This window comes from Enoplosus armatus, chromosome 7 (genome assembly GCF_043641665.1).
Source record: "Enoplosus armatus isolate fEnoArm2 chromosome 7, fEnoArm2.hap1, whole genome shotgun sequence".
Taxonomy (NCBI): Eukaryota; Metazoa; Chordata; class Actinopteri; order Centrarchiformes; family Enoplosidae; genus Enoplosus; species Enoplosus armatus.
This window is the reverse complement of record NC_092186.1, coordinates 20,881,667-20,906,487: the sequence shown is the minus strand read 5'-3', so window position 1 is coordinate 20,906,487 and position 24,821 is coordinate 20,881,667. Positions and strand designations below refer to the sequence as shown.

General features: G+C 44.0%; 1 protein-coding gene across 1 annotated transcript in view; it reads left to right on the top strand.

The window, feature by feature from the left end:
• hmcn1 (hemicentin 1) overlaps positions 1-24,821 on the top strand; it is a 77,901-nt gene extending 53,080 nt beyond the window's left edge. Inside the window, exons 44-107 of the mRNA XM_070908312.1 lie at positions 48-203; positions 670-951; positions 1,103-1,270; positions 2,319-2,432; positions 2,619-2,705; positions 2,861-3,052; positions 3,178-3,351; positions 3,447-3,560; positions 3,854-3,999; positions 4,106-4,256; positions 4,461-4,658; positions 4,743-4,856; positions 4,947-5,134; positions 5,433-5,529; positions 5,739-5,900; positions 6,077-6,190; positions 6,301-6,503; positions 7,019-7,100; positions 7,252-7,383; positions 7,624-7,773; positions 8,041-8,200; positions 8,319-8,443; positions 8,558-8,741; positions 9,303-9,400; positions 9,505-9,783; positions 9,872-10,068; positions 10,189-10,270; positions 10,409-10,545; positions 10,645-10,786; positions 10,924-11,068; positions 11,289-11,416; positions 11,527-11,683; positions 11,814-11,935; positions 12,043-12,207; positions 12,592-12,699; positions 13,296-13,433; positions 13,515-13,649; positions 13,986-14,255; positions 14,759-14,949; positions 15,147-15,360; positions 15,522-15,656; positions 16,119-16,309; positions 16,497-16,578; positions 16,802-17,071; positions 17,260-17,430; positions 17,539-17,709; positions 17,809-17,979; positions 18,154-18,324; positions 18,469-18,639; positions 19,067-19,237; positions 19,328-19,474; positions 19,616-19,753; positions 19,853-19,974; positions 20,246-20,483; positions 20,680-20,742; positions 20,936-21,055; positions 21,146-21,280; positions 21,355-21,468; positions 21,647-21,772; positions 21,933-22,061; positions 23,151-23,519; positions 23,682-23,801; positions 23,888-24,014; positions 24,455-24,821. Of these exons, the coding sequence (XP_070764413.1) occupies positions 48-203; positions 670-951; positions 1,103-1,270; positions 2,319-2,432; positions 2,619-2,705; positions 2,861-3,052; positions 3,178-3,351; positions 3,447-3,560; positions 3,854-3,999; positions 4,106-4,256; positions 4,461-4,658; positions 4,743-4,856; positions 4,947-5,134; positions 5,433-5,529; positions 5,739-5,900; positions 6,077-6,190; positions 6,301-6,503; positions 7,019-7,100; positions 7,252-7,383; positions 7,624-7,773; positions 8,041-8,200; positions 8,319-8,443; positions 8,558-8,741; positions 9,303-9,400; positions 9,505-9,783; positions 9,872-10,068; positions 10,189-10,270; positions 10,409-10,545; positions 10,645-10,786; positions 10,924-11,068; positions 11,289-11,416; positions 11,527-11,683; positions 11,814-11,935; positions 12,043-12,207; positions 12,592-12,699; positions 13,296-13,433; positions 13,515-13,649; positions 13,986-14,255; positions 14,759-14,949; positions 15,147-15,360; positions 15,522-15,656; positions 16,119-16,309; positions 16,497-16,578; positions 16,802-17,071; positions 17,260-17,430; positions 17,539-17,709; positions 17,809-17,979; positions 18,154-18,324; positions 18,469-18,639; positions 19,067-19,237; positions 19,328-19,474; positions 19,616-19,753; positions 19,853-19,974; positions 20,246-20,483; positions 20,680-20,742; positions 20,936-21,055; positions 21,146-21,280; positions 21,355-21,468; positions 21,647-21,772; positions 21,933-22,061; positions 23,151-23,519; positions 23,682-23,801; positions 23,888-24,014; positions 24,455-24,821 (10,220 nt within the window). The remainder of the gene's footprint in view (positions 1-47; positions 204-669; positions 952-1,102; positions 1,271-2,318; positions 2,433-2,618; positions 2,706-2,860; positions 3,053-3,177; positions 3,352-3,446; positions 3,561-3,853; positions 4,000-4,105; positions 4,257-4,460; positions 4,659-4,742; positions 4,857-4,946; positions 5,135-5,432; positions 5,530-5,738; positions 5,901-6,076; positions 6,191-6,300; positions 6,504-7,018; positions 7,101-7,251; positions 7,384-7,623; positions 7,774-8,040; positions 8,201-8,318; positions 8,444-8,557; positions 8,742-9,302; positions 9,401-9,504; positions 9,784-9,871; positions 10,069-10,188; positions 10,271-10,408; positions 10,546-10,644; positions 10,787-10,923; positions 11,069-11,288; positions 11,417-11,526; positions 11,684-11,813; positions 11,936-12,042; positions 12,208-12,591; positions 12,700-13,295; positions 13,434-13,514; positions 13,650-13,985; positions 14,256-14,758; positions 14,950-15,146; positions 15,361-15,521; positions 15,657-16,118; positions 16,310-16,496; positions 16,579-16,801; positions 17,072-17,259; positions 17,431-17,538; positions 17,710-17,808; positions 17,980-18,153; positions 18,325-18,468; positions 18,640-19,066; positions 19,238-19,327; positions 19,475-19,615; positions 19,754-19,852; positions 19,975-20,245; positions 20,484-20,679; positions 20,743-20,935; positions 21,056-21,145; positions 21,281-21,354; positions 21,469-21,646; positions 21,773-21,932; positions 22,062-23,150; positions 23,520-23,681; positions 23,802-23,887; positions 24,015-24,454) is intronic.

Below are 24,821 nucleotides of genomic sequence, written 5' to 3'. Positions count from 1 at the left end.
TACTGTGTTAGTACACCACCCATGTCCTGGTTTGTGTGTGTCCCCAGGTTCTGAGGTCAAGTCAGACCAACGGCTCAGGGTTTTGTCAGGAGGTCGCCAGCTGCAGATCTCTAGTGCTGAGAGGACAGACACAGCCTCCTACACCTGCACGGCCTCCAGCACAGCTGGCACCACTTCCAAGGAGTACAGCCTGCAGGTTTATGGTACGTGCGTGCCACCATATATATCTGTGACTTCTAGTTATCAGAGTCATTTCAGTTGTTATTTTGCGTTTTATGACTGGAAAGGAAAACAAACACCAATCACCTAAAAGCCTGCTTTAAATAGACAAGGGGAAGTGATGTTTTTTTACATGTTGGGAGGCAACAGTAGTGTGTGGAAGATGGTAAAAGTGGTAGTATTTTAGTGGTAGTAGTTGTAGTATTAGAGCTTAGCCACCAAAGCGATGCCTACTTTTACCAATACAAATCAATAGAAGCATTGCATTTACAAATCCGTGTATCATTTTTAAAATGACTAAAACATCACACAGATAACTGGATCCACTTACATTGTGACTGACAGAAAGGTGTATATGTATGCGTCAAATAGGTAAAAGCCATGCAGTATGAAAGAATGTGCTAACATTGACAACATATACAATATATTCACTTGCTTTTCTCACTTTAGTCCGCCCTTCCATCAGACGCAGCGAGGGCGACACCGATGACGTTGCTGTGACAAAAGGAGGTGATGTGACCCTACAGTGTGCTGCAGAGGGCGTGCCACGACCAGCGGTCACATGGCTGAAAGACGGGCGGCCTATCACAGGCCAGCATGGTGCCAAGGTCCTGAACGAGGGGAGGCTGTTGCAGATTAAAGATGCCAAGGTGTCAGACACGGGACGCTACACCTGTATCGCTGTTAATGTGGCAGGACAGGCTGACAGCAAGCATGACATCAGTGTACATGGTATGAACTATCAACTGGTTTTTAATTTGTTTTTTTTGCTTTAATCTTTTTTGTTGTAATCACCAATCTTCAGTTTAGAGATTTACAGTCCATCACAGGGTCTTAAATTTTCTTTCTGTTCCTTCCCCTCATTCCCTCTCCTCTTGTTCAGTCCCACCTACTATAATTGGTCAGGTAAAGATGCCAGAAAATGTGAGCGTTGTAGTGAAGAACCCCGTTGCTCTGAGCTGCGAGGCCTCTGGTATTCCTCTTCCTGCCATCACCTGGCTGAAGGATGGTCGGCCAATCAAAGCTACCAGCTCAGTGCGCGTTCTCTCAGGTGAGTTCCTGTTTGACTTTCTGGGTTTTCTCTGATGTTGTAAGGAAAGTGTTCTTTTGATAAACCCAAGTTACAAAACTCAAAACATGCAGTATTTCAAATTGAAATCATTTTTCATGCTTGGCCTTCCAGCATTATACGTCATGTCAGATATCTATAAATGCTTTCTTAGTTTAGCGTCCTATTCATGAAGGAACAGACTCAAAATATTCAAAATATGAATGACTAATGTCTAAATCTTCAAAGGAGTAACTTTTTCATGCTATTTTGTTTCCTAGCTGATTTTCAAAGGCCAAGCAGTTGCAATACATCACCAGTAATAGGATGTAATAGGATCATTGCAACTGGGGCCAAACTCAACAGACAGTGATTTGTGAAATAAGACAAACAGGAGCAATTCCTTTGAAGTGTGTTTTTGAACATTCAACAAGATGTATTGGGTGCTTCCAAATTAAACCGTGGCCCTTGAAGTTAAGCATACTACCTAAATCGCTTGTGCAGAACTAAAAGTACCATGCCAGTTGACCTATTTGGTTTTTGACCTATGCACATAATGAGTTATGTTCATATAATGGCAATTATTTGGGAACCAAATGAACACCATTGTTTAGAAAAAGTTGACTATGTAACTCTCACAAAACAAAGTGCCTGTGATGTGATGGGTAGGCGCATGTTGGGGAATACAGTAGGTTAATTCAGTGCACTGCAGAATGCACATTGTGTCAATGTTTGTCACTTGTTTTCTCAGGAGATTCTCATGAACCCTGTTAAGACAAGTTGTTTTTAAAGACAGATGCCATTAATCTTGAATCCCATTAAAGTGATTTGTAAATGCTTTTACAGCTGTGAGCCTCAGAGTCTAAATTCTTTCTGTTAATTGATCCCAGTTTTCAAAGAGGGGTGATTTACTTTCAACAGGCTTGAAATGTTGTTAACACGTCCTTGGGATGTTTTCCTTTTGTGAAAAAAAGGGCAGGTTTATGCCAACATAGCCTTTGAAAACATTCCATGATGATAATAGATAACAATTGGCCCGATTAATCTCCAGGAGGCCGGAGTCTGCGTCTCATGCATGCTGCAGTAGAGGATGCTGGGAGGTACACCTGTATTGTGTCTAACAGCGCTGGAGAGGAAAGGAAGAACTTTGACCTCGACATCCTCGGTAAAGACATAATTAACACCTTGTGTTTTTAAAATTCTATTTGAAATTCTACGTCAGTCCTTTGGATTTCATTTAACGTCAAGCTGAAGAGATGGAGAGGAGGAGCATGCATCTTTCTGTGAAAGCCTTTTAATGAATTCTGAGACAGTGAGAACCATGTAATTGATTTTCAGTCTTATTCGACAGTTCCACCAAGCATCGTGGACCAGGGAACAGTGTTGGACACTAAAGTCAAGGAGAAACACAACATTACTCTCACCTGTGAGGCGTCAGGTAATTGATATAATAAATACATCTCTGCATTGACATTTAATCATATGTTCTGCTAATGAAAAATTCCCTTGATCAATCTTTAATGTAAATGACATAAAAAATACGGTAATCTCTATATTTTGCCATTTTGTTAACCTCACCTAATAATTTCCCAGGTAACCCCGTACCAGAGATTAAATGGCAGAAGGATGGACAGCTGTTGGTGCCTGACAGACGCCACCAAGTTTTGTCTCACGGCCGTTTCCTCCAAATCTCTGGGGCCCAAGTGGCAGATACTGGCAGGTACAGCTGCCTGGCCTCTAACAGTGCAGGGGATCGCAGCCGGCACTTCAACCTCAATGTCCTGGGTAGGGTACAAACACAGACTCTTTTTAATCCATTGAGGATCATTTCTAGAATTAATCAAACTATTTGAGATGAATTGAAGTCATCTTGATTTGTTTGCTCTGCGCTTCGCTCCTTTTTTTTTCAGTTTCTCCCACCATTGCCGGGTCAGGTCCTGATGGTTCTGCAGAGGAGGTGACAGTAACTCTGAGCAGCCCCACCTCTCTGTTGTGTGAAGTCCAATCCTACCCTCCTGCTCTCATCACCTGGCTCAAGGACGGCACTCCGTTTGAGTCCAGTCGCAACGTCCGAGTCCTTCCAGGTTTGAGATCATGTGTGCATAACAACCGAGTCGAAGTCGAATAGAGTACAGTCATAGGGTACATCTTTTGTCATCCATCACCCATGCTTTCACAGGGGGGCGAAGCCTACAGATTCTCAATGCTAAAGAAGAGGATTCTGGGAGATACACCTGTGTGGCCACGAATGAGGCTGGAGAGACACTGAAGCACTATGAGGTCAAGGTTTATGGTGAGATTCCTGCATCTTTGAAAACATGCTGCATCTTTCTGTACCAGAAAAGGAAGAAAAGGAGAGTACAGTATAAAGCTTTTCACATGGCAAATCTCAGTTCTAGCGTAGACTATTGCATAGGATTACATGAAGTTGATGTAACTAAAATCACCGATAATAATTATCAGTGATTACATTTTTAACACTAATTTAACTTGTTAACATACAATCTGTAAATTCTTGAAAAATTATGACCACACATACCTTTATACACATGTCAATGTAATCTAAAACATGTTTCTTGACTTCAGTTCCCCCTCAGATCAATAAGAACGATATCCCAGGGGAAGGACTGGCCCCAAAAGAGGTCAAGATCAAGGTCAACAGCACACTGACCCTGGAGTGTGCAGCTCAGGCGTTTCCTACCCCAGCACTGCAGTGGTACAAGGATGGACAGGTAGAAGTCTGATTTGATTCCATGAGAGATTCAGGGAGAAAATAAAGTAAATATATGTTTGAAAGCTATTCTGATTCTCCCCTCTCATGCCTTTTTTCCTCCGCAGATCCTGCGGGCAGATGACCATGTGTCCATAACAGCCAACGGTCGTATTGCTCAGATCAAGCATGCTCAGGTGTCGGACACCGGCCGCTACACCTGCGTGGCCACTAATATAGCTGGAGAGGATGAGAAGGACTTTGATGTAAATATACAAGGTGAACTGGGTTGACTGATGTGTTAACTGAGATTATTTGTGCATTTCAAGGGCTCAAAGAGTATTTTCATGCTGTTGTTTGTGTCATATAAAAAGCACATAATGAAAATGGTTAACAACTGCAAAAATAGTTTTCCAACAACACGTTCCAAAAATGCTCAAGAAGAGTTTTAACATTTTCCTCTTTTTCTTTTCCCCTATTCAGTTCCACCTAATTTCAACAGGCCTGGTGGAGTTGGTGATACCACGTCTTCCCCAGGCTTTGGAGGGGATGTTCGAGATGTGATACTCAACAATCCCGTCTCTCTGTACTGTGAGACCAACGCTGTCCCCCCTCCAACACTCACCTGGTACAAAGATGGACAACTGATGACCTCCAGTGACAAAGTTCTGATCTTGCCAGGTGAGGTAGACAAAAAAACAATACAGACAGATTGAGAAGGAGCAAGACAGAGAATGAGTTCCTACTAATGAGTTTTATTTTCAGGTGGGCGAGTATTACAGATTCCCAGAGCCCAAGCTGAAGACTCAGGCAGGTACACATGTGTGGCTGTCAACGAAGCAGGAGAAGACTCCATTCAGTATGATGTTAGAGTATTATGTGAGTAAAAACACTTCTCTTTGTGGTACAAGTATCAGTCGGTTTAACAAAGAGAACAGTTTCTCACTGTGTATTTCTATCCTGCAACAGTGCCCCCGATCATACGGGGAACAGACAGCGATTTACCCAATGAGGTCACAGTCTTAGTCAACAAAACTACCCAACTGGAGTGTCACGTGGATGGAAACCCCGCCCCCAAGATCACCTGGTTTAAAGACAGCCAACCAGTCAGCTCTGATGGGCCACACAGAATCTTGTCCAATGGGCGAACACTTCAGGTAACAACCAGGAAGCACAGATAGTTGTTCCCAACATGTCTCATGCTATAGCCCATTTTTGCATACAAACCCATTCCAGGTTAAAGTTGCCTGTAAAATCCACAGGAAGTCTTTAATCATCATACAGATACTACAAATATGTGTTGCTGGAAATGTATAATAATCAGACACACATTTACATTGTAATATCTGTCCCATCAAAAAGAAACGCTCCGTAACTTTAATACGGCAGATTATGTCTATGTACAGTAGATCTGTGTACTTACTTCTATATTTCTCCATCTTTCCCGACCATCAGGTGTCGACTGCTCAGGTGTCTGACACAGGGCGCTATGTGTGTGTGGCTGACAATGTGGCTGGAAGTGCAGAAAAACCCTTTAATCTCAATGTTCATGGTGAGTCACATGTCACATTTATCAAAAAGATGAACAAGATGAAAAGATTAGATACATCTGCATGTATTCTCATGTATAAAGTACTGCTTTCACTTAAAGACTGTTAAAGAATGGCAAATGAATGAAGTGTTAAAGCTATTCTGCACTCTAAGATAACTGTAAAAATACTGTTTGCTGTGCTTAATCTTTTTTTATGGTTTTCCTTTCAGTGCCTCCCACTATTATCGGCCTGAGTCCTGAGACTGTGACTGTGGTGGTGAACAACTTTGTGTCTCTGTCTTGTGAAGCTACTGGTCTCCCCCCGCCCACCTTAAGCTGGCTAAATGACAGGGGCCCCATTCAAGCCAACACCAATGCACTCATCATGCCAGGTACTGCGAGCTTGGGATTATCTACATTTAATAGATAGATAACATTGAGCAGTGGGTGACAATTGAAGCCATTTTGCACGAAAAGAATAATTAAAATATCTGGATATGAGTATGCCATAAAGCTGCATAATTACAGTACATTCTGAATGTGTCTTTGTGTCCATTTGTGCATTCAGGTGGTCGTACGCTGCAGATTCTGAAAGCAAAAGTATCTGATGGAGGAAAGTACAGCTGTGTGGCCATGAACGCCGCAGGAGAGGCTTACAAACACATCTACCTCACAGTTTTCGGTCAGTCCACATCCTAGCTGTGTGTGCTGTACACTGAGTGCCTGACTTTGGGCTCTAGTTGTACGTCATAAACTTACTGTAAATGTTTTCCTCCCCCCTCGGCCTTTCAGTTCCTCCGAGTATCCGGGACAGTAGTGGGGACTCTCCTGTGGTGGTGAATGTGCTCGTTGGGAAATCAGTAACTCTGGAGTGTGAGTCCAACGCTGTGCCTCCTCCCACCATCACCTGGTACAAGAACGGCAGGGTGGTGACAGAATCAGCCAACCTGCGCATCCTGGCAGAGGGACAGATGCTCGAGATCAAAGGCTCAGAGGTAAGAGACGAATGGATGCCATGTTGTCTGCTCTTGTTCTCTATCATCTTTATTTTTTCATCAACATCTTTCAGCGACCGCATGTCAACTCAAACAGTGTGGCAATTACTGTGATATCTGTTGTCTTTGTTTCGGTGAAAGTTTGAGTTTTCTGTAGGAGCCACTCTTGTCTTTGTGGCCTCAGCCATAGTTGGGCCAGCCACTGTAGTATATCCTGAGCAGACACAATGTAGATATAAGGCTGGGTCAAGCCATGGCGTATCTCCTCTTTGCTTGGTTACGTGTAGGATTTAAAGGTAAGTTAGGTCAGGGCTAGAGAATGGTTTTGCCTGTCATGCTGCAGGGCCTAATGACAAGTCAAAACATCATTTAACATGAGTGCTGGGCTTACATAGGAATGTTCACACAAGTGTTGGCACATTTTTCTGTGTATTGATAACTAACAATTATTTTAGATTTTTTTGTGTGTGTGTTTTACATCTTGCATTGTCATACATGTCTCCTCTGTTCTTCAGGTGTCTGATACTGGACAATATGTTTGCAAGGCCACCAATGTTGCTGGACAAGTGGACAAGAACTTCCACTTGAATATTTATGGTAGCATATTATAGATATTCATTTATTCACACAAATTAAAAATTGATAAAACACATTGTATTTTCAAACAATGCTTACAATATAATGTTAAAGTAAAATCTCTCTCTCTCTCTCTCTCTCTCTCTCTCTCTCTCTCTCTCTCTCTCTTCAGTACCTCCCAGTATCGATGGCCCAGCAGAGGAGAGTGTTGTGGAAACCATCAGTAACCCAGTCACCTTCGCCTGTGATGCTACTGGAATCCCTCCTCCCAGCCTCGCTTGGTTGAAGAATGGACGACTCATAGGTACGCTTAGGTTTAGGTTTAAGTGGACTTTTCTGAAAGCTTTTTGATAATCACTTAAACCACAAAAAACTTTTCTCATCTGTTAATGTCCTCCGGGGGAAAGGAGATTCATTATGTATCTGTATCTCAAGTACGGCTGGATGAGGCACAGTGAAAGGGGTAACATTGCATAAAAAGGCACGGTAGCTTTGTCATTGTCATTTCATTTATTCCAAACATATGAAATTCCTATTTCTTCAGAGAACTCGGAGTCTCTGGAGATGCACATCTTTTCTGGAGGAAGCAAGCTGCAGATTGCACGGTCACAGCTTTCTGACAGTGGCACTTACACGTGTGTGGCCTCCAACGTGGAGGGCAAGGAACGCAAGAGCTACCACCTCACCATACAAGGTACATGCACACGCGTAGCCTCAATCACTATGAAAACATTGTAACCCTTTTCCAGAAACTAGTTTCAAATTAAAGAAATACAAAAGCGTATTTGCTTCCAGAGAAGCCCCATAGAACATATTCTTGTCAAGCTTTATGTGTCAGCCGTATGCTGTCAAGCTTATATGTTATCATATGAATACATGTATTTACCATTTTATGGTTTCTAATACTATATTACTATATTATATTCATAGGACTGTGCTAAGACCAGTAATTCTCTCTTAGTCCCCCCCAGTATCTCTGGATCAGAGCTGCCCAGTGAAATGGGAGTCCTGCTAAATGAAAGCATCCAGCTGGTCTGTCGAGCCCAGGGAACCCCGACTCCAACCATCCAGTGGCTGAAGGATGGGGAAGTCATCAACAGCACGGGGAACAAGGAGCTGAGGTAATGCTTGCCACAAAAAACAGAAGAACAGAATGGAAGAAAACTGGGGATTTTACAGTAGGCCAATCCAGTGATACGTGATGTTATAAGGATGACGCGATGCTGCCTTTGTGTTCAGGATCAGTCCAGATCGCAGCACACTCACTGTGACTGGAGCTCACACCACTGATAGTGGCAAGTACACCTGTGTGGCCACCAACACCGCAGGAGAAGAGGACAGGATATTCAATCTGAATGTGTATGGTGGGTTTAATGCATTCTTATTTTGAATACATGTCACTGTCATTTTAGTCACTTGTCCTTGATAATTGCACAAGTTTTCATGTCACCGACTTTGCTTTCCATTTACTTTTTCAGTGCCTCCTGTGATAGACGGCAACAGTGAGACAGTTGAGCAGTTGACCACAATTCTGGACAGTTCTGTCAACATTGAGTGTGTTGCTGCAGGCTCTCCTCCGCCCCAGCTCAACTGGCTCAGAAATGGCCTGCCTCTGCCGGTGTCCTCCCACATACGGCTTCTTTCTGCTGGACAGATGCTCCGGTAGGTCAGTGGACAGGGCTCAAGAGTTTGTAACACATGGTGCTGCATTGAGAGCAACTTTGTCCCCATGATATGTGCATCCCGGTCTTGTGCACATAAAATGAAATTATTGCTAAGCAGTGTGTTATATTAGGGTAAGACTAAGATATTGGTGTAATTCTTTATCTGTAAAATCTGCAAAGAAATCTTAGTGTTTTCACATGTTTTGTACTGTTAATTGTATTTCAATTGTGTTTTTCACAATTTAATTTAATTTAAAAAGCTGCTGTATCCTGCAGGTGTTCCTATTATTAAATCAGTATGGAAATTTAGCCTGCCTAAAACAATTTCATCTTACTGGGTTGCAATCAAAAGTGTCTCAAGGTCTAGAATGTGCTGTTTCGAAGATTTTGCTACTCTACCATCAATAAAAAGGGTTACAAACTCCAAAGTCCAAGAAGTAGTCTAATAAATAGTATCTGTCTCAAGACACAATTTTCAAGTTGGTTGGTTATTTTATGCCTTCAGTGGCCGTTGATATGTAACAGGATACTTATATGTTGTACGTTTTGCATCTGTCAGGATTACACGAACCCAGGTGTCTGACAGTGGCACCTATACCTGCGTCGCATCAAACAGAGCGGGAGTGGACAACAGACATTATAACCTGCAGGTGCATGGTGAGTCTAAAAACATGTCTTGCTTGTAAAATCTGAGCAATAAATCACCAAACACAGTTCAGCGTTGAATGATAATCAACCGTATCTTTTATTACTCTCCTCAGTCCCTCCCGGTCTGGATGGAGCAGGGAGCACAGAGGATGTGACTGTAGTCAGAGGAAACGTGGCTTCTCTGCTGTGTATTGCTGATGGGACCCCGACCCCCACTGTGTCCTGGCTTAAACAAGGGGTGACTCTTATTCCTGACCCCCACCTCAAATTCCTCAACCTGAATACCACTGTGCATATCATCCAGGCCCAGGTCAATGATACAGGACGCTACACCTGCGTGGCTAACAATACCGCTGGTCAAGCTAGCCGCCACTTCAACCTGAAAGTGCTGGGTGAGTAAAAGCAGATTATAGCTCTAATTCTCCAGCTTCAGCTTTTGTTTCATGGATGAGAAACATTTTGTTTGGTTTACGTTGCCAGACCCTCCACGCATCAAGGGCTCTGGTGTACCAGCAGAAGTATCTGTCGTGGTTAATAATGTCCTGGAGCTTCAGTGTGAGGCCTCAGGTATCCCCACGCCCTCTTTGACCTGGCTGAAGGATGGACGCCCGCTCCCACAGACAGACGGCCTGCGCCTCCTCCGGGGAGGAGAGGTGCTCCGTGCGGCCTCGGCACAGGTCGGTGACCAGGGATTGATACAGTGAAATCCCATTTCTGATATATTGAATTCAGATTTAATCAGTTCCTCTCTCTTTTTCCATTGTTTTCATACTTTGTCACACTTCATTTATACTCAGTTGGAGGACACAGGCAGATACAGCTGCTTAGCCAACAGTCCAGCAGGAGATGATGACAAGGAGTTCCTGGTTCGAGTGCATGGTGGGTAACACAGATGTTTTAATACGCGTAGCAGTGTGCACTGTACATAACATAGTGGAAACAATCTATGGCTTGAAGGTAATTAACTTTAATATTAGATGCACAAAAAAGGATGAATCTGTACGTTTCCTGTAACAGTTCCCCCCAACATTGCGGGGGAGAGTACACCTCAGGACGTGTCAGTGCTGCAGAACAGACAGGTGACTCTGGAGTGCAAGTCCGATGCGGTTCCACCTCCAACTCTGACCTGGCTCAAAGATGGCAAACCTTTGCAGGTCAGAAATCAGTCAAATCAATCAAAAAAAACAACTATCCACACAATGTTATCACTTCTCCTAAAATGTATTCACAAATTGCTTTTTATCTTTGTGTAGGCCTCTGCCCGTGTGCGTATTCTGTCTGGTGGCCGCTACTTACAGATCAACATGGCTGAGCTCAGCGACAGAGCTCAGTATATCTGCGTGGCCAGCAACATTGCTGGCAAGACCACGCGACAGTTTAACCTGGCTGTCAATGGTACAGTTACATCTTTATCTACAACTAATGTACTGTATTAGTATTTGTCATTTTCCAATTTCCTCTGTAATTAGTTATAGAGCTAAGTTCATTAGCCAGCTGTAAATGAGTAAAAAACTCTGTCCCTGTCCTCTCAGTGGCCCCAACTATCAAGGAAGGCTCCCAGACAGTGTCAGTGCACATCAACAAGCCAGCAGTGCTTGAGTGTGTCGTAAGTGGAGTGCCACCACCTCGCGTAACCTGGAGGAAACATGGTGCCATATTGGCAGGAAACAACCCCAGGTAAATCCACATGTCATAAAACGTTTTTGCAGAATCTATCTCATCGTTATAAAACAATTGCATACACAGTTCTCTTTGATGATATCATGTGTTAATGGTTTCCCGCATATTAAATCTGCATACTTAAAATAATAGAAGTAGATTTGAATATTTTAGCACAACTCAATTGTTGGCATGTCCTGGATGCTGTACCTTACCCAGTTTGTACAAACGTGTGTAGGTACACATTTGCAGAGGATGGGTCATTACACATCCGACCTGCTCAGGTGACCGACACTGGCCGCTACCTGTGTATGGCAACAAATCAGGCTGGGACGCAACGCAAGAGAGTGGATCTGCAAGTATATGGTGGGTGGTAGATATGTGCATACAAAACACAAGAATACTGTCAAATTGTCTCAATCACCCACAAACACAGTCACCCAGTAATTTTATGATCCTCGGCTCTCATCTTTCAGTCCCTCCATCCATCGCTGACGGCCGCACCAATGTGACGGTTACAGTCAACGTTCAGACCACCCTGTCCTGCGAGGCCACCGGCATACCCAAACCCACCGTCAGCTGGATGAAAAATGGGCGAGCCATCAATACTGACCAGAACCAGAATATGTACAGGTTGAGCCAGGTTTTCTCCCTCTCTGTTTTCTAATTCAAGATTCAAAACTCACAACTCACTTTTAACCATTTTTATAGGGTGGACTATGGTGAAACTACTCTCAGGTACTAACCTTTTTGTTATTTCCAGATTACTATCATCAGGCTCCCTGGTAGTTATAGCACCCACCGTGGAGGACACAGCAGTGTATGAATGTGTGGTCTCTAATGAGGCAGGGGAAGACTCCAGATCCATCAACCTTACTGTCCACGGTGAGTAACACAGCAGCCGTTGACAAATTCTTACTAAGGTATGTTCATGGTTTCTATGATTTATCAGATCAGATATTTTCCTTACATGTTTTAACTTGTCCCTTTAGTTCCTCCATCTATAGCAGATGAACCCACAGAGCTAGTTGTAACCAGGCTGTCCCCAGTGGTCATCGCCTGTACTGCATCTGGTGTCCCAAAGCCCACAATTCTCTGGAGCAAAGATGGTGTGACGCTTCCCAAAGAGGGACAGGGCTACAGCATCCTGCCCACAGGTCAGAATCATATTAAAGCAAATAGCATCCAGAAGTACACAACTTTTATTTGGTACAACTTTCCAAACTACCACCATTTTGTTTTTACGTTAATCACACACTCTTTCATTAGTACAAATAATGCTATTGTATTCAGTTAATTCTTCAACTGGTCCTGCTAAATTTCAGAATCAGAAATACTTTATTGATCCCCGGGGGGAAATTATATTTAAAGAAATGTTACCACTGTGAGTCACCCAATAATGCTCTTAAGATTGGACTATAAGTGTATTGTACTGTAGGTGTTAAATGAGTTGTAGAATATGTGTTTTAATTAGATTTTGTCAACACTGGTAAGATTTGTTATTGATTATGTTGATTTGGTGTGTGATGATCTGTGCTCAGGTCCAGTAGAAATCACCTCAGCGGAGCTCAGTCATGCAGGACGCTACTCATGCACGGCCAAGAACGCTGCAGGCTCCACCCACCGCCACGTGCAGCTCACAGTGCAGGGTAAGAACATCCTGAGAAACAATATATCAAGAGACTCACTGCTGTTTAGAGGCTATGCAGAGTGCAACAAGTCAAAAAAATATTCATTGTTCAGAGCTTAATATCATAGTAGACTCACGACTGCCCATTCATTTGGTTTAGCATTTAATTAAAAGGAGATCTTTGACTACAATCAAATGTGTTTGACAAATGTAGCCTGCAATATTGTTGGGATGCCATGGTCCACTTAAACAGGTGCACTTATTTTGCCTGAGTAGATGTTTGAGGACTGTGTGGGTGTGTGCAGACTAGTTTTGTTGCACCTGTTGAGTGTGGGAGAGGTTCATCGTGGGCCTTTTCCACTGCAGACCTTTTCACCTGTCATAGGAGGAAAATCACAGGTGTTACTGATAACATTACTGATGGCTCTGTTGTATTGCAGTGAGTCAGCATGCACAATACCAGACCCTGAAACTGAAGAAACTAAATGGAATTCAGCCACCATTACTTTTATTATTTACACCTGTGCGTTTCCTGCTGTGCGTTTGCTACGCATGATGCTTACATGTACAATTGACTCTTTCTGAGCATCAGTGTTTTCTCATCCCTCTCCTCAGAGCTCCCAGTGATCCAGTCTCATCCGACCACGCTGGATGTGATCCTGAATAACCCCATCACTCTGCCCTGCAGGGCCACAGGCTCCCCCAGACCCACCATCACCTGGCAGAAGGAGGGCATCAATATACCCACCACAGGTAATTAATCCTGTCTATGTGTGTGTGTGTCAGCAACCATAAGTAATCAGTCATAACATCATGTCTCTTGCTTCATGCCAGGTGGAAGTTTCACAGTGCTGCCTAATGGAAGTCTGCAGATCTCTAAGGCCTCTGTGTCGGACTCTGGAACATACATATGTGTGGCTCAAAACCCTGCAGGCACTGCGCTGGGCAAGACCAAACTCAGAGTACAAGGTAGGGCTCACACTAAAGTAATGATTAGATGTATTATGTAATATTCAGCAGTCGCGTACAGGGATATAGGAAGAACACTGTGCAATCTACTGTATTCTGACACAATAACACTGCATTGAATGCTACTTTAATGAATAAAAAAAGGATAAAATTATGTGTTGAAACAACTTTTTACACAAATCTCTGGCAGAGCTGACTCTGAATTAATTATATTCCCTTTATCCTGATAGGTAACAGTTATGTGTCTTCCAAGTTCCAACATGCAACTAAAATTATGTCTGTCAGTCTAATTACTTATTTTGTCTTAACTGCATGTGGTATTTTTGTGTCCTGCAGTCCCTCCAGTGATCAGCTCAGAGACTCAAAAGTACCTGGCACCCGTGGACTCCTCTGTGACGCTGCAGTGCCAAGCTGATGGCTCCCCTCCACCCTCTGTCACATGGCACAAAGACGGGCAGCTGCTGAGTGAATCTGTACGCCAGCGGGTCCTCAGTTCAGGATCCCTGCAGATCGCCTTCATCCAGCCAAGTGATACTGGACGATACACTTGCACTGCTGCCAACGCAGCGGGAACAGTCAGCCTCGAGATGAGCCTGACTGTACACAGTAAGTTACAGTTTACACTGTATTTTAAACCACATCACTGATCACCACACCTTATGTTTGTGGTAACATAGAGTTGATAAAATGTACGTTTTGGTTGTCCTTTATGTTGTGTCAGTATTACATTAGATAAGTATGTCACACTAACAATATCTTGATGTTAAAGTTGCTGTTTTTTGGTTGAATAAACTGATCTAACTGAATGTGACAATATTTTCAAACCACATTTCACATAAAATGTTTGTTTTGATTGTACTTCAGTAGTTACACCATCTGTGATAGCGAGAAACCTGAAAGAACAATGCCTTTTCCATTTTTTATTCCCTTTTGTGCCATAAAGCGATGCTGCTAATTTGCCTCAAAATTTAAAATTTAGTGTACAGAGCATTAGCAGCTGCCGGTCCCCTCTGTGGTTGTATATTTTATAAAACCATACCTAGACGACATAACGACTAATGTTTTAAAATTATTGTGATAATGAAAATGATACGCCCCTACTCTTGCAGTCCCGCCTTCCATTCGTGTTGGAGAGCAGGAGGTCGCAGTGGTGGAAAACAGTCAGGCTCAGCTGGTGTGTGTGGCGGAGGGCGTCCCTCAGCCCAGCCTGTCCTGGGAGAAAGACGGTAATCCTCTCATTGAAAGCGCAGGGGAGTACACAATCCTGCCGTCTGGAGAGCTGGTGATAGACACTGCTCAGGTAAGGGAAACACAGAAAAACATAGAACAACAAATCATTTGTTGTTAATATCTGTAGATTGCTGGAAAGTGAAATAGGTCTTATTGGTCTGGCTATGGTTAACAGTTCAATACGAAAACAGTGAAGGCATCACAAATCAGTTAAATAATGTTTTCTGCTTGCTCCCCCTCTTCTCCTCTCCCCTCCCTCTGCACCAGCCTGACGATGCAGGCAGCTATACCTGTGTTGCCACAAATGCAGTCGGACAGGACAGTCGGACAGTGACCCTGTCTGTTCATACTCACCCTGTCTTCACTGAGCTGCTCGGAGACGTGGCCCTCAACAAGGGAGAGCGCCTCCTGCTGGCCTGTGGAGTCAGCGGCATCCCCCCACCCAGAATCACATGGGCCTTCAACAACAACATCATCCCAGGTATATAGCAAGATCCCTATTGATTAGGAAAATATTTCATATCAAAGGGTATTTACTGAATAAATCCATAATTTATGTAGCTCAATGTCGTATATTAGAATGAAGACTTTTAACCATGTTTTCCTCTCATTGTCTTTTACTGCCTTTTGATAATGCTTTAGTTCACTACGATCATGTGAACGGCCACAGTGAGCTGGTGATAGAGCGAGTAAGCAAAGATGACTCCGGCACGTACACCTGCGTGGCAGAAAACAGCGTAGGAACCATCAAGTCACTGGGCTTTGTCTATGTCAAAGGTAAAAAACACATGAAAGTATTTGACTCAGCTTAATTTTACTTCTGTAAAAACACTTAAGTCCCACTAATAAATGGTTTACAACCCATTATAATGTAGCTGTAAGCAGATATAAATGTTTATTTATATATATATATATATATATATGTGTGTGTGTGTGTGTGTATTTGATAACAACTTGAACTCTTGCTGTGGGCACCCATAAGTGGAGACTGATTTATAAACAGATAATAAATTACAATGTTGTAAAACACAGTTATAATAATATTAAATATGTCTTCATAGGAGAATTTATAATTGTTAACAAATACTGTAAACACTTAAAAATGTTCTTATAGCTGCATTCAACATAATAGTGTGTTATAAGCCATTTATTAAATGTTTGTATACTGCTTATGATATAAGCTTATAACTCACTCGACGTGTCCATAATGTCAAAGCAAGTTCTTCTGTCTGTCTCCAGAGCCTCCTATCATTGATGGGGACCTTCACTCCAACCGTATTGAACCTCTGGGTGGTAATGCCATCCTCAACTGTGAGGTTCGGGGCGACCCCCTGCCCACCATCCGGTGGAGCAAAAATGGAATAAACATCCCGATCAGCAACCGCATCCGTCAGCTGGACAACGGCTCTCTGGCCATCTACGGCACAGTGGTAGGAAAACACATGAGACGGAGACCTCTTGTGTAACACTCTGTACATGATGTTGATGCTGGCTCAATGGTCTAAGATGGATATCATGTAAACACAACTTTTTCAGTATCCTTATCTGCAAACAAATATATTTTAAGTAGTATGTATAAAGTAATAATGAACTATATTTTCATTAAATTTTGTACAGAGTGAAGATGCAGGCAACTACATGTGTGTGGCAACAAATGATGCAGGGGTGGTGGAAAGGAGTGTCACACTTACCTTGCAGAGTGAGTGTTTATCTTCTGTGTGTCAGTCCTATGTAGCATAAAATCTGCTACAAGAAGAAAATGTGAAAGTTATTATAACCTGAAAGAGCACTCCAGTGATTTATGACAATGTGAGGGGTTGTTTTCTTGGTGCTCCCCGTGTCTTGCAAACATATTTTGATGCGTGAAATCCGTAGAATTCCCATTTTAAAGGTTAGATCACATGGATTTGCCCGCCTTCCAGGTGCACCCACCATCATAGTGGAGCCAGTGGAGACGGTGGTCGATGCTGGCACCACAGTTGTGCTTAACTGTCAGGCGGAGGGTGAGCCTACCCCCATGATGGAGTGGTCCCGCCAGGGGCGCCCCCTGCTGGGCAACGGCCGCTTCTCCACCCTGTCCAACAGTTCCCTCAGGATCAGCAGCGCCCAGAAGGAGGACACAGCTGAATATGAATGCGTGGCCAGAAACTTGCTAGGATCAGTGCTGGTCAGGGTCACTCTCACTGTACGAGGTGAGCTGGACATTGTGGGGATTATTTTCATTGTGCCAGACTTTTGAGTCAACTTTCATTTTAACCTGTAACAAATGAACAAAATGTTCAAGATTGCATTGTTTCTTCCACTGTAAATGAAACGATCACAGGTAAAAAAAATAAAATAAAAAAAGAGATGTGTTAATGTGCACTGATTTGTTTTCCAGTTCATGGGGGCTACTCAGAGTGGGCAGAGTGGGGGCCTTGCAGTGTGTCCTGTGGTGTCGGCTCCCAGAAAAGGCTGAGACAGTGTAACAATCCTCTACCTGCCAATGGAGGGCGTCACTGTGCAGGATCAGACACAGAGACTCGTAGTTGTCAGGGAAAGCCCTGTCCAGGTGAGAGTGCTTTGAAAAATAAGACACAGAGGATTCAACCTGTTAGGACTTGTTTCACTTGCAAAAGGCATATGTGGTAACAAAATCTGTCCCTTTGTCCCTCTACAGTGGATGGTAACTGGTCAGAGTGGTCTCACTGGGAGGAGTGTTCTCGTACCTGTGGTCAGGGCAACAGAACCAGGGTCCGATCCTGCAGTAATCCTTCAGCTCAGCATGGAGGAAGGCCTTGTGAGGGGAAGGCAGTGGAGGCCATCATGTGCAGTGTCAGACCTTGTCCAGGTGAGTAACGAAGTACAATACTTGAGGAAACTTTCCACCACTAGGCAAATATGTGATTATAGACCTGTATGTATTGACTATCTGTTTATACTCCTGCAGTGATAGGTAACTGGGGGTCTTGGCTTCCATGGAGCCCATGCAGTGAGACCTGCGGTAAGGGTATGCAGTCCAGAATCCGGCTGTGCAACAACCCTCCTCCAGCATTTGATGGACCACAGTGTGAGGGCTCAGACACCCAAACACAAGTGTGCAAGGAGAGACCTTGTCCTGGTGAGGGCTCGGGGATTGTGCGTTTACAATAAAATGAGATTGGGGGAGACTTAAGTCCATATCCATATGTCTGTTCCCCAGTGGTCATACTGAAGTCATTGCTAAAATCAGGTTCCAAATATAATAAGTCTAAGTGACTGATGCCCCTGCTTCTTCTTTCCTTGTGCCCTCCAGTGGACGGAAAGTGGTCATCCTGGGTGAGCTGGGGAGCCTGCAGTGTTTCATGTGGAGGTGGGACCAGACAGAGGACACGCCTCTGTGCCAGCCCCGCCCCTCAGCATGGCGGCAGACAGTGTGAAGGCAGTGACGTGCACATTGACTTCTGTAACAGTGACCCCTGCCCCAGTGAGTCATATTAATTGTTATTTGCTCATACTGGTTAGATCTTCTATATCTTTATCTATACCTGTATATCTATCTGTAAAGATGTACCTGCTCTTTTGGCTTTTCCCTATTCTGTCTTTGACATTTTGACTTTCTTTATGTCAGTCAGCGGTAACTGGGGTCCATGGACTAGCTGGGGCAGCTGCAGCAAGACATGTAACGGAGGTCAGATGAGGCGCTACAGGACATGTGACAACCCCAGACCTGCCAACGGTGGGAGAGCATGCGCCGGTGCAGATACACAGATACAGAGATGCAGCACAGCCAACTGTCCCGGTGAGTCAGCATGTTTAAGACTGTGTCAGGGGTCAACAAGGCTAAGGGGGTGGGGGGGGGGGTAGAGAGGCTCCTGCATGTGCATGAAATGCTCTTGAAATGAAAAAATGAAGTGGCTGTAAATGCCCTGAATAAACACAACTAACCTGTTTCTGCATTTCACATTGAATTCACCCGATGTTTAGGGTGAGTAATGTGAGAGAGGGAAAAAAACGCATAAATATATAGGGAATGTGCCTTTATTTATTTATTTTTCAATCAAAAAGAAAACCTCACTGGTACAAACTGTGTATCTCATAATTTTTAAGCTATCCCAAGAAGACTAAATTCCCCCTAAAACTCAGATTATCAGACAATTAATAATTATGTGTCTGTTTTTCTGTGGTTTGTGTGTTAATGTGTGTACTTATCATACGTATCATTGCAGTTGATGGTAACTGGGGTTCATGGCAGCTGTGGGCAGGATGCTCTGCTTCCTGTGGGGGTGGAGAGAGGACACGCGTCCGTCTCTGTAATAGTCCGTCTCCTAGCAACGGTGGTCGGCCGTGTCCAGGAGACTCCTCTCAGCTGTCCAGGTGTAACACTCAGGCCTGCCCAGGTAAGGCATTTTGGTAAATGTATATTTTGTATATGTGTGCAGTTGAGTGCAGCACTCGACGCATTCTTATATACCTTCCCTTTTTGTCAGGTGGACCCCAGAAGGCACGAGGAAGCATCATAGGCAACATCAATGATATTGAGTTTGGCATCGCCATCCTCAATGCCACCATCACAGACAGCAAGACTGGCGGCAGAATCATCAAGGCCACTATTACTAATGTACCGAGGACATTAGGTCAGTTTTCCAACACTTTCACATGCATAAATCTTCTACTTTTAGATGTGATGTGCACCAAATAAGACCCTGTTCTCCTGAACTTTCTCAATAAATCTCATAAGAAATGAAATACGCTCTTCCTTTGCCTTTGATTTCAAGGTCCTGCGATGAGAAAGCTCATCTCAATCCTGAACCCCGTCTACTGGACCACTGCACAGGAAGTAGGAGAGGCTGTCAACGGCTACACGCTAACAGGAGGCATCTTCAGGCGAGAGACGCAGGTGGAGTTTGCCACAGGTAAGAACGGACAAACAGTGAAAATGTTGACTGATGATTTTGACGTGAATAATGTAAATTAGGCTGACTAACGTCTGTGGTGTAATTGAATCGTGGTAGGTGAGATCCTGAGGATGACCCACATTGCCAGAGGCCTTGACTCAGATGGAGCGTTGTTACTGGACATCGTAGTGAACGGACACATCCTGCAGCTGCCCTCACATGCTGACATCAGCATCAAGGTAAACGAATAGTCTATAGGTATATTTATTCGTTATTTTAAACCAAATCTGCACCTTCTATCTAATCTGGACTAAAATTATGCCCAAACCAAAAATTATGAGCCTAACAAATTTAGTGCATCATACCAATGATTTTCATATATTTTTCAATATTTTAGCCAGTTTACTGCAAATCACACATCCCTTACAGTCTGCATGATTTCTAGTGAATAAGCTAAAACCTGTCAAAAGACTTACCAGCTGCCTCACATGTACACTTTGTTCGACTCAGGACTACACAGAGGATTACATCCAGACAGGCCCGGGCCAGCTGTACGCTCTGTCCACCCGCATGTTCAGCATCGACAGGGAGAGTGTGCCCTACTCCTGGAACCACACCATCTCCTACGACCTGTCCAAGGGCAAGATGCCCTACCTGGTGGAGATGCTGCACGCCACAGCCATCAGCGCACACTACCACCCCCTGGAGGAGATACTGGAGTATAGCATCCAAGCTAGTATCGCCAAGGGTGAGAATACTGGTCTGTGAAAGGACTGAATGTAGGAACTGAACAAGGCTACTAACTTAATATTAGGTTCTGTATTTTTCCTTGTTGCTTCGTCATCCAGTCTGCCTTCTACATCGGATATTTCTTTTTTCCCTGCATGTTTTTGTCTCAAATGTAATCTGAATTTAATGATGAATAATAAATGTAATGATTCCAGGAGATCGCAGTAACCAGTGTCCTCAGGGTTTCACTTTGGTGTCTGCTGGGCCCTACTGTGCAGGTAATGTTTATCACAACATATTATGCTCACTCACTCAGTGAGAATCAGTTAAACAACATTGTAGTCTAAGTTTAAAAGTTGCATTTAAAGACACAGTGGATTTAAAAGCACCTTTTAAATGTTTTCACAGCTCATCCAAGCGCATCCTGATTTTCTTCAATTTTGTTGTTTGTGTATCATTTGTGTGCTGCAGATGAGAACGAGTGTGAAGTCAGGAACCCCTGTTCTCATGTCTGCCACAACGCCATGGGCACCTACTACTGCTCTTGTCCCCGAGGCCTCACCATCTCAGCTGACGGCAGGACCTGTCAGGGTATACGACCCACAAACATTCACTCAGCTGTCCTGAGTCAGTCACAAACAGGTCATTGTTATATTAATTCAATGCTCTTCACTCCCGTAGACATTGACGAGTGTTCACTGGGTGGGAACGTGTGCCACGATGGACAGGACTGTGAGAACACGATTGGCTCTTACCGATGTGTCATGCGTTGTGGGCGTGGCTTCAGGAGAACAGCTGATGGTCTCAGCTGCACAGGTACACCAACAAGCTTTATTGATCAACTCAGCATTTGTTGTGAATGTTGCTAACATTAAACTTTTGCTGCTCAGACGTGAACGAGTGCCAGGAGTCCAATCCGTGCAATCAGCACTGTCTGAACACAATTGGTAGCTACCGATGCGCCTGCGAGCCGGGCTTTCAACTCAGGAACAGACGCTGTATAGGTGAGACAGCCACACCTCTCCATATAATGCTGTATTATTCATAATAAAATGTTACTATTTTTGGCATTTTCTTAAATATACTTTCATCGCTTTAAACAACACAGTCACATGCCCTCACCTAAAAGAATTTCCGTGAAGAAGCTCTGGATTTGACACCTTCTCTCTCTCATCACCTCAGATATAAACGAGTGCAGACAGAGGGTTTGTCGATCAGATCAGCAGTGTAAAAACACTCGGGGTGGTTACACCTGTATTGACCTGTGCCCCAACGGTATGACTAAAGGCGCCAATGGGACATGTGTAGGTGAGTATTCACCAACATACTGTATTTCTTGTTAAGCCAGAGAGCATTCGCTGAAGCACAGATTTTTACATTTTTAAATTCAAATGTGACTGAGAGAGTTTTGTCAGTCAATCAGTTTTGCACCATGATTTGTTCCTGTATCCCTTGTGGCCTGCTGCAGACATCGATGAGTGCAGAGATGGCACTCATCAGTGCCGATACAATCAGATCTGTGAGAATACCAGAGGCAGCTACCACTGCACCTGCCCACGTGGCTACAGATCTCAGGGAGTGGGACGGCCCTGTGTCGGTATGTACATCCTTCATGTCTCTCATATCCTGTCAACCCCTCATCGGGCAAAACGTAAATTAAACACAATCCGACATTCAAAGGGCTTCATTTGTAGTCATCAGGCAGCTGAATGAAACATTTTTGCACTGCTCTTCCCTTACATTTGCCACCAGCTTGCTTACTTCTGCCAGCAAACTTCTCTCTTTGTGTCAGTGACTCACTCCTGCTGAAAGACTAAAATAACTCTGCTGTCATCTGCAATAGTTTGGACATGATATTCTGCCAGTGCTTGCTTATGTCTCTAAAATGCTGCAATAAAAACTGCTGACTAACTCATAACATTAAATGCAAAGACCCTGCAAAGACTCAATGCATGGTATCAGGTCCTCTAAAGTTCTAGGTTGATACTATGTCTACTTACCTGTCAGATAGGAGTAAGAGAAAGGGTAAGAAAAGGTCCACAGAGGAACGAAACTGAAAATAAATGTCCTCACCCCGTATAAAGACCAGCACCATCACCTCACAGCTCTCTGTCACTCAGTTTCCTTTCACTCTCTTCCAATTCTGACTTTTCAAACCCTTTGTGTTTGGATCTGGCTATTTCCTGGAGTTGCTTTGTAATGGCATACACTCACCGTTCCCCTCGTGACATCGTTAACATTGTACGCTGATGTCTGTCTTTGTGACATATTTATCTGGCATGGATTGGATTTTGTACCTGATATCAAATGTGAATTATATTTGATATCATTTCCTCAGATAAAATCTTGACTAGATTCAGAATTGAAGTTGTTATCTTCAAGGCATTAGGAGATAATCTCAATCTCATTCAATTTATGTATTTATGGTCGCAATACATTTCAGTCTTAGGGACATGAAAATGTATTGTTGTACAGTGGGGTAATTGACATATACCCTTTTTTCCCCTTCATTCTCATCTCCCTCCTCTATTTTCGTGGCCTACACCACCTCGTGTGTTCTTTTCCTCCATCATCTGTTTCTGTTACTTCTGCTTTATTTTTGCACCTTTTTCTCTGTCTGTCCTTCTGTTCTATCACTGTCCTCTTGTCTTTTACTGGTGCTGGTCTTTCTTTGTGCTGGGGGCAGACATAAATGAGTGTGAGCGGCTGCCACAGCCCTGTGCCCACCAGTGCATCAACACGCCTGGCAGCTTCAAGTGCACCTGCCCGCCGGGGCGCCACCTGCTGGGGGATGGCAAATCCTGTGCCGGTCTGGAGCGTCTGCCCAGCTATGAGAGTTACTCATACGGCTACCGGGCGTCACAATCCTCTCCTGAGCGCAGCTCCTACCAGCGACTGTACCACAACTTGGCCTCTCAGAGCTACCACTCCCACGTAGCCGCCACAAGGGGGCGCTACAGGAGCCAGAGTCGCAGAGAGACTCCCATACATTCCTCACAGCAGGGCCTCCCTGCTTGTCAGCAGGGGTTTGAGTCCAGGGGTGGCCGCTGCTTAGGTAACTATGGAGGACAGGCAGGGTTGAGATGAGGGAGAGGATGAAAGCTCTTCGCTTCACTGCTGCTTGTGCGTTTGTTGTAATTATGAGCTTTTAAAAATAATTAATGTGCTCTGACTTTCTCCTTATCGTTCTGTGGCTGTTTCTGTGTGACACCAACAGACATCAATGAGTGTGAGGTGAGGGATGCCTGTCAGCATGAGTGTATGAACACACCAGGGAGCCACAGGTGTCTCTGTCCTGCTGGTTACCGCCTCATGACCAACGGCAAGACGTGTCAAGGTGAGAACCACCAGCTGCTCCCTGTTTCCATCATTTCATTTTAGTATGTGCCGTGACAAATGACAAGCTGTTCGCTGTATCTGCAGATATAGACGAGTGCCTGGAACAGAACATCCAGTGTGGAGCGAACCAGATGTGCTTTAACATGAGAGGAAGTTACCAATGTATAGACACCCCCTGTCCACCAAACTACCAGAGGGATCCAGCCACAGGGTAAACCTTCACAGAAATACACTCGAAAAATTCAAATGTAATTTTTTCAATGCTGAAATTGCCCCACAAACTGAAATCAATTCACCTACACTGTACTGGGGTCATGGCTGAAGCACCAGCAGATATTATCTTAAAACTCTGGCAAAAATAAAATCTATGCCTATATACTGTAGCACTTGAACTAAGTGGGACATTTAGTTTTTTGGGATTTAGTTGAACTGACCTTTAAATAAATATCAGTATGTGGTCTCCATACACAATTTAGACATATCCCACGGCAGGCAAGCTTGTAAACAGCACTTTTGGTTTGTAATAAGTTCAAAAATAAACGTAACATACACTAGGTATCTATCTATCTACTCTATCTTAGACTGTTTTGCTTTCCCACACTATACTTTCTATAATCTGTTATAATCTATAATCTTCTGTCTATGTTGTAGCTTTTGCCTGAAGAACTGCCCACCAAATGACCTGGAGTGTGCACTGAGCCCTTACGCCCTGGAGTACAAGCTGCTGTCTCTTCCCTTTGGCATTGCAGCCAACCAGGACCTCATCAGACTGGTGGCCTACACACAGGACGGAGTGATGCACCCCAGGACCACCTTCCTAGTGGTGGACGAGGACGTCACGTTACCTTTTGCCCTGCGAGACGAGAACCTGAAGGGAGTGCTGTTCACCACGCAGGCGCTACGAGAGCCCCACACGTACCGCATGAAGGTCCGAGCCCTCTCCTACAGCGAGGACGGAGGCATCGAGTACCAGACGACCTTCATCGTCTACATCGCCGTCTCTGCCTACCCCTACTGA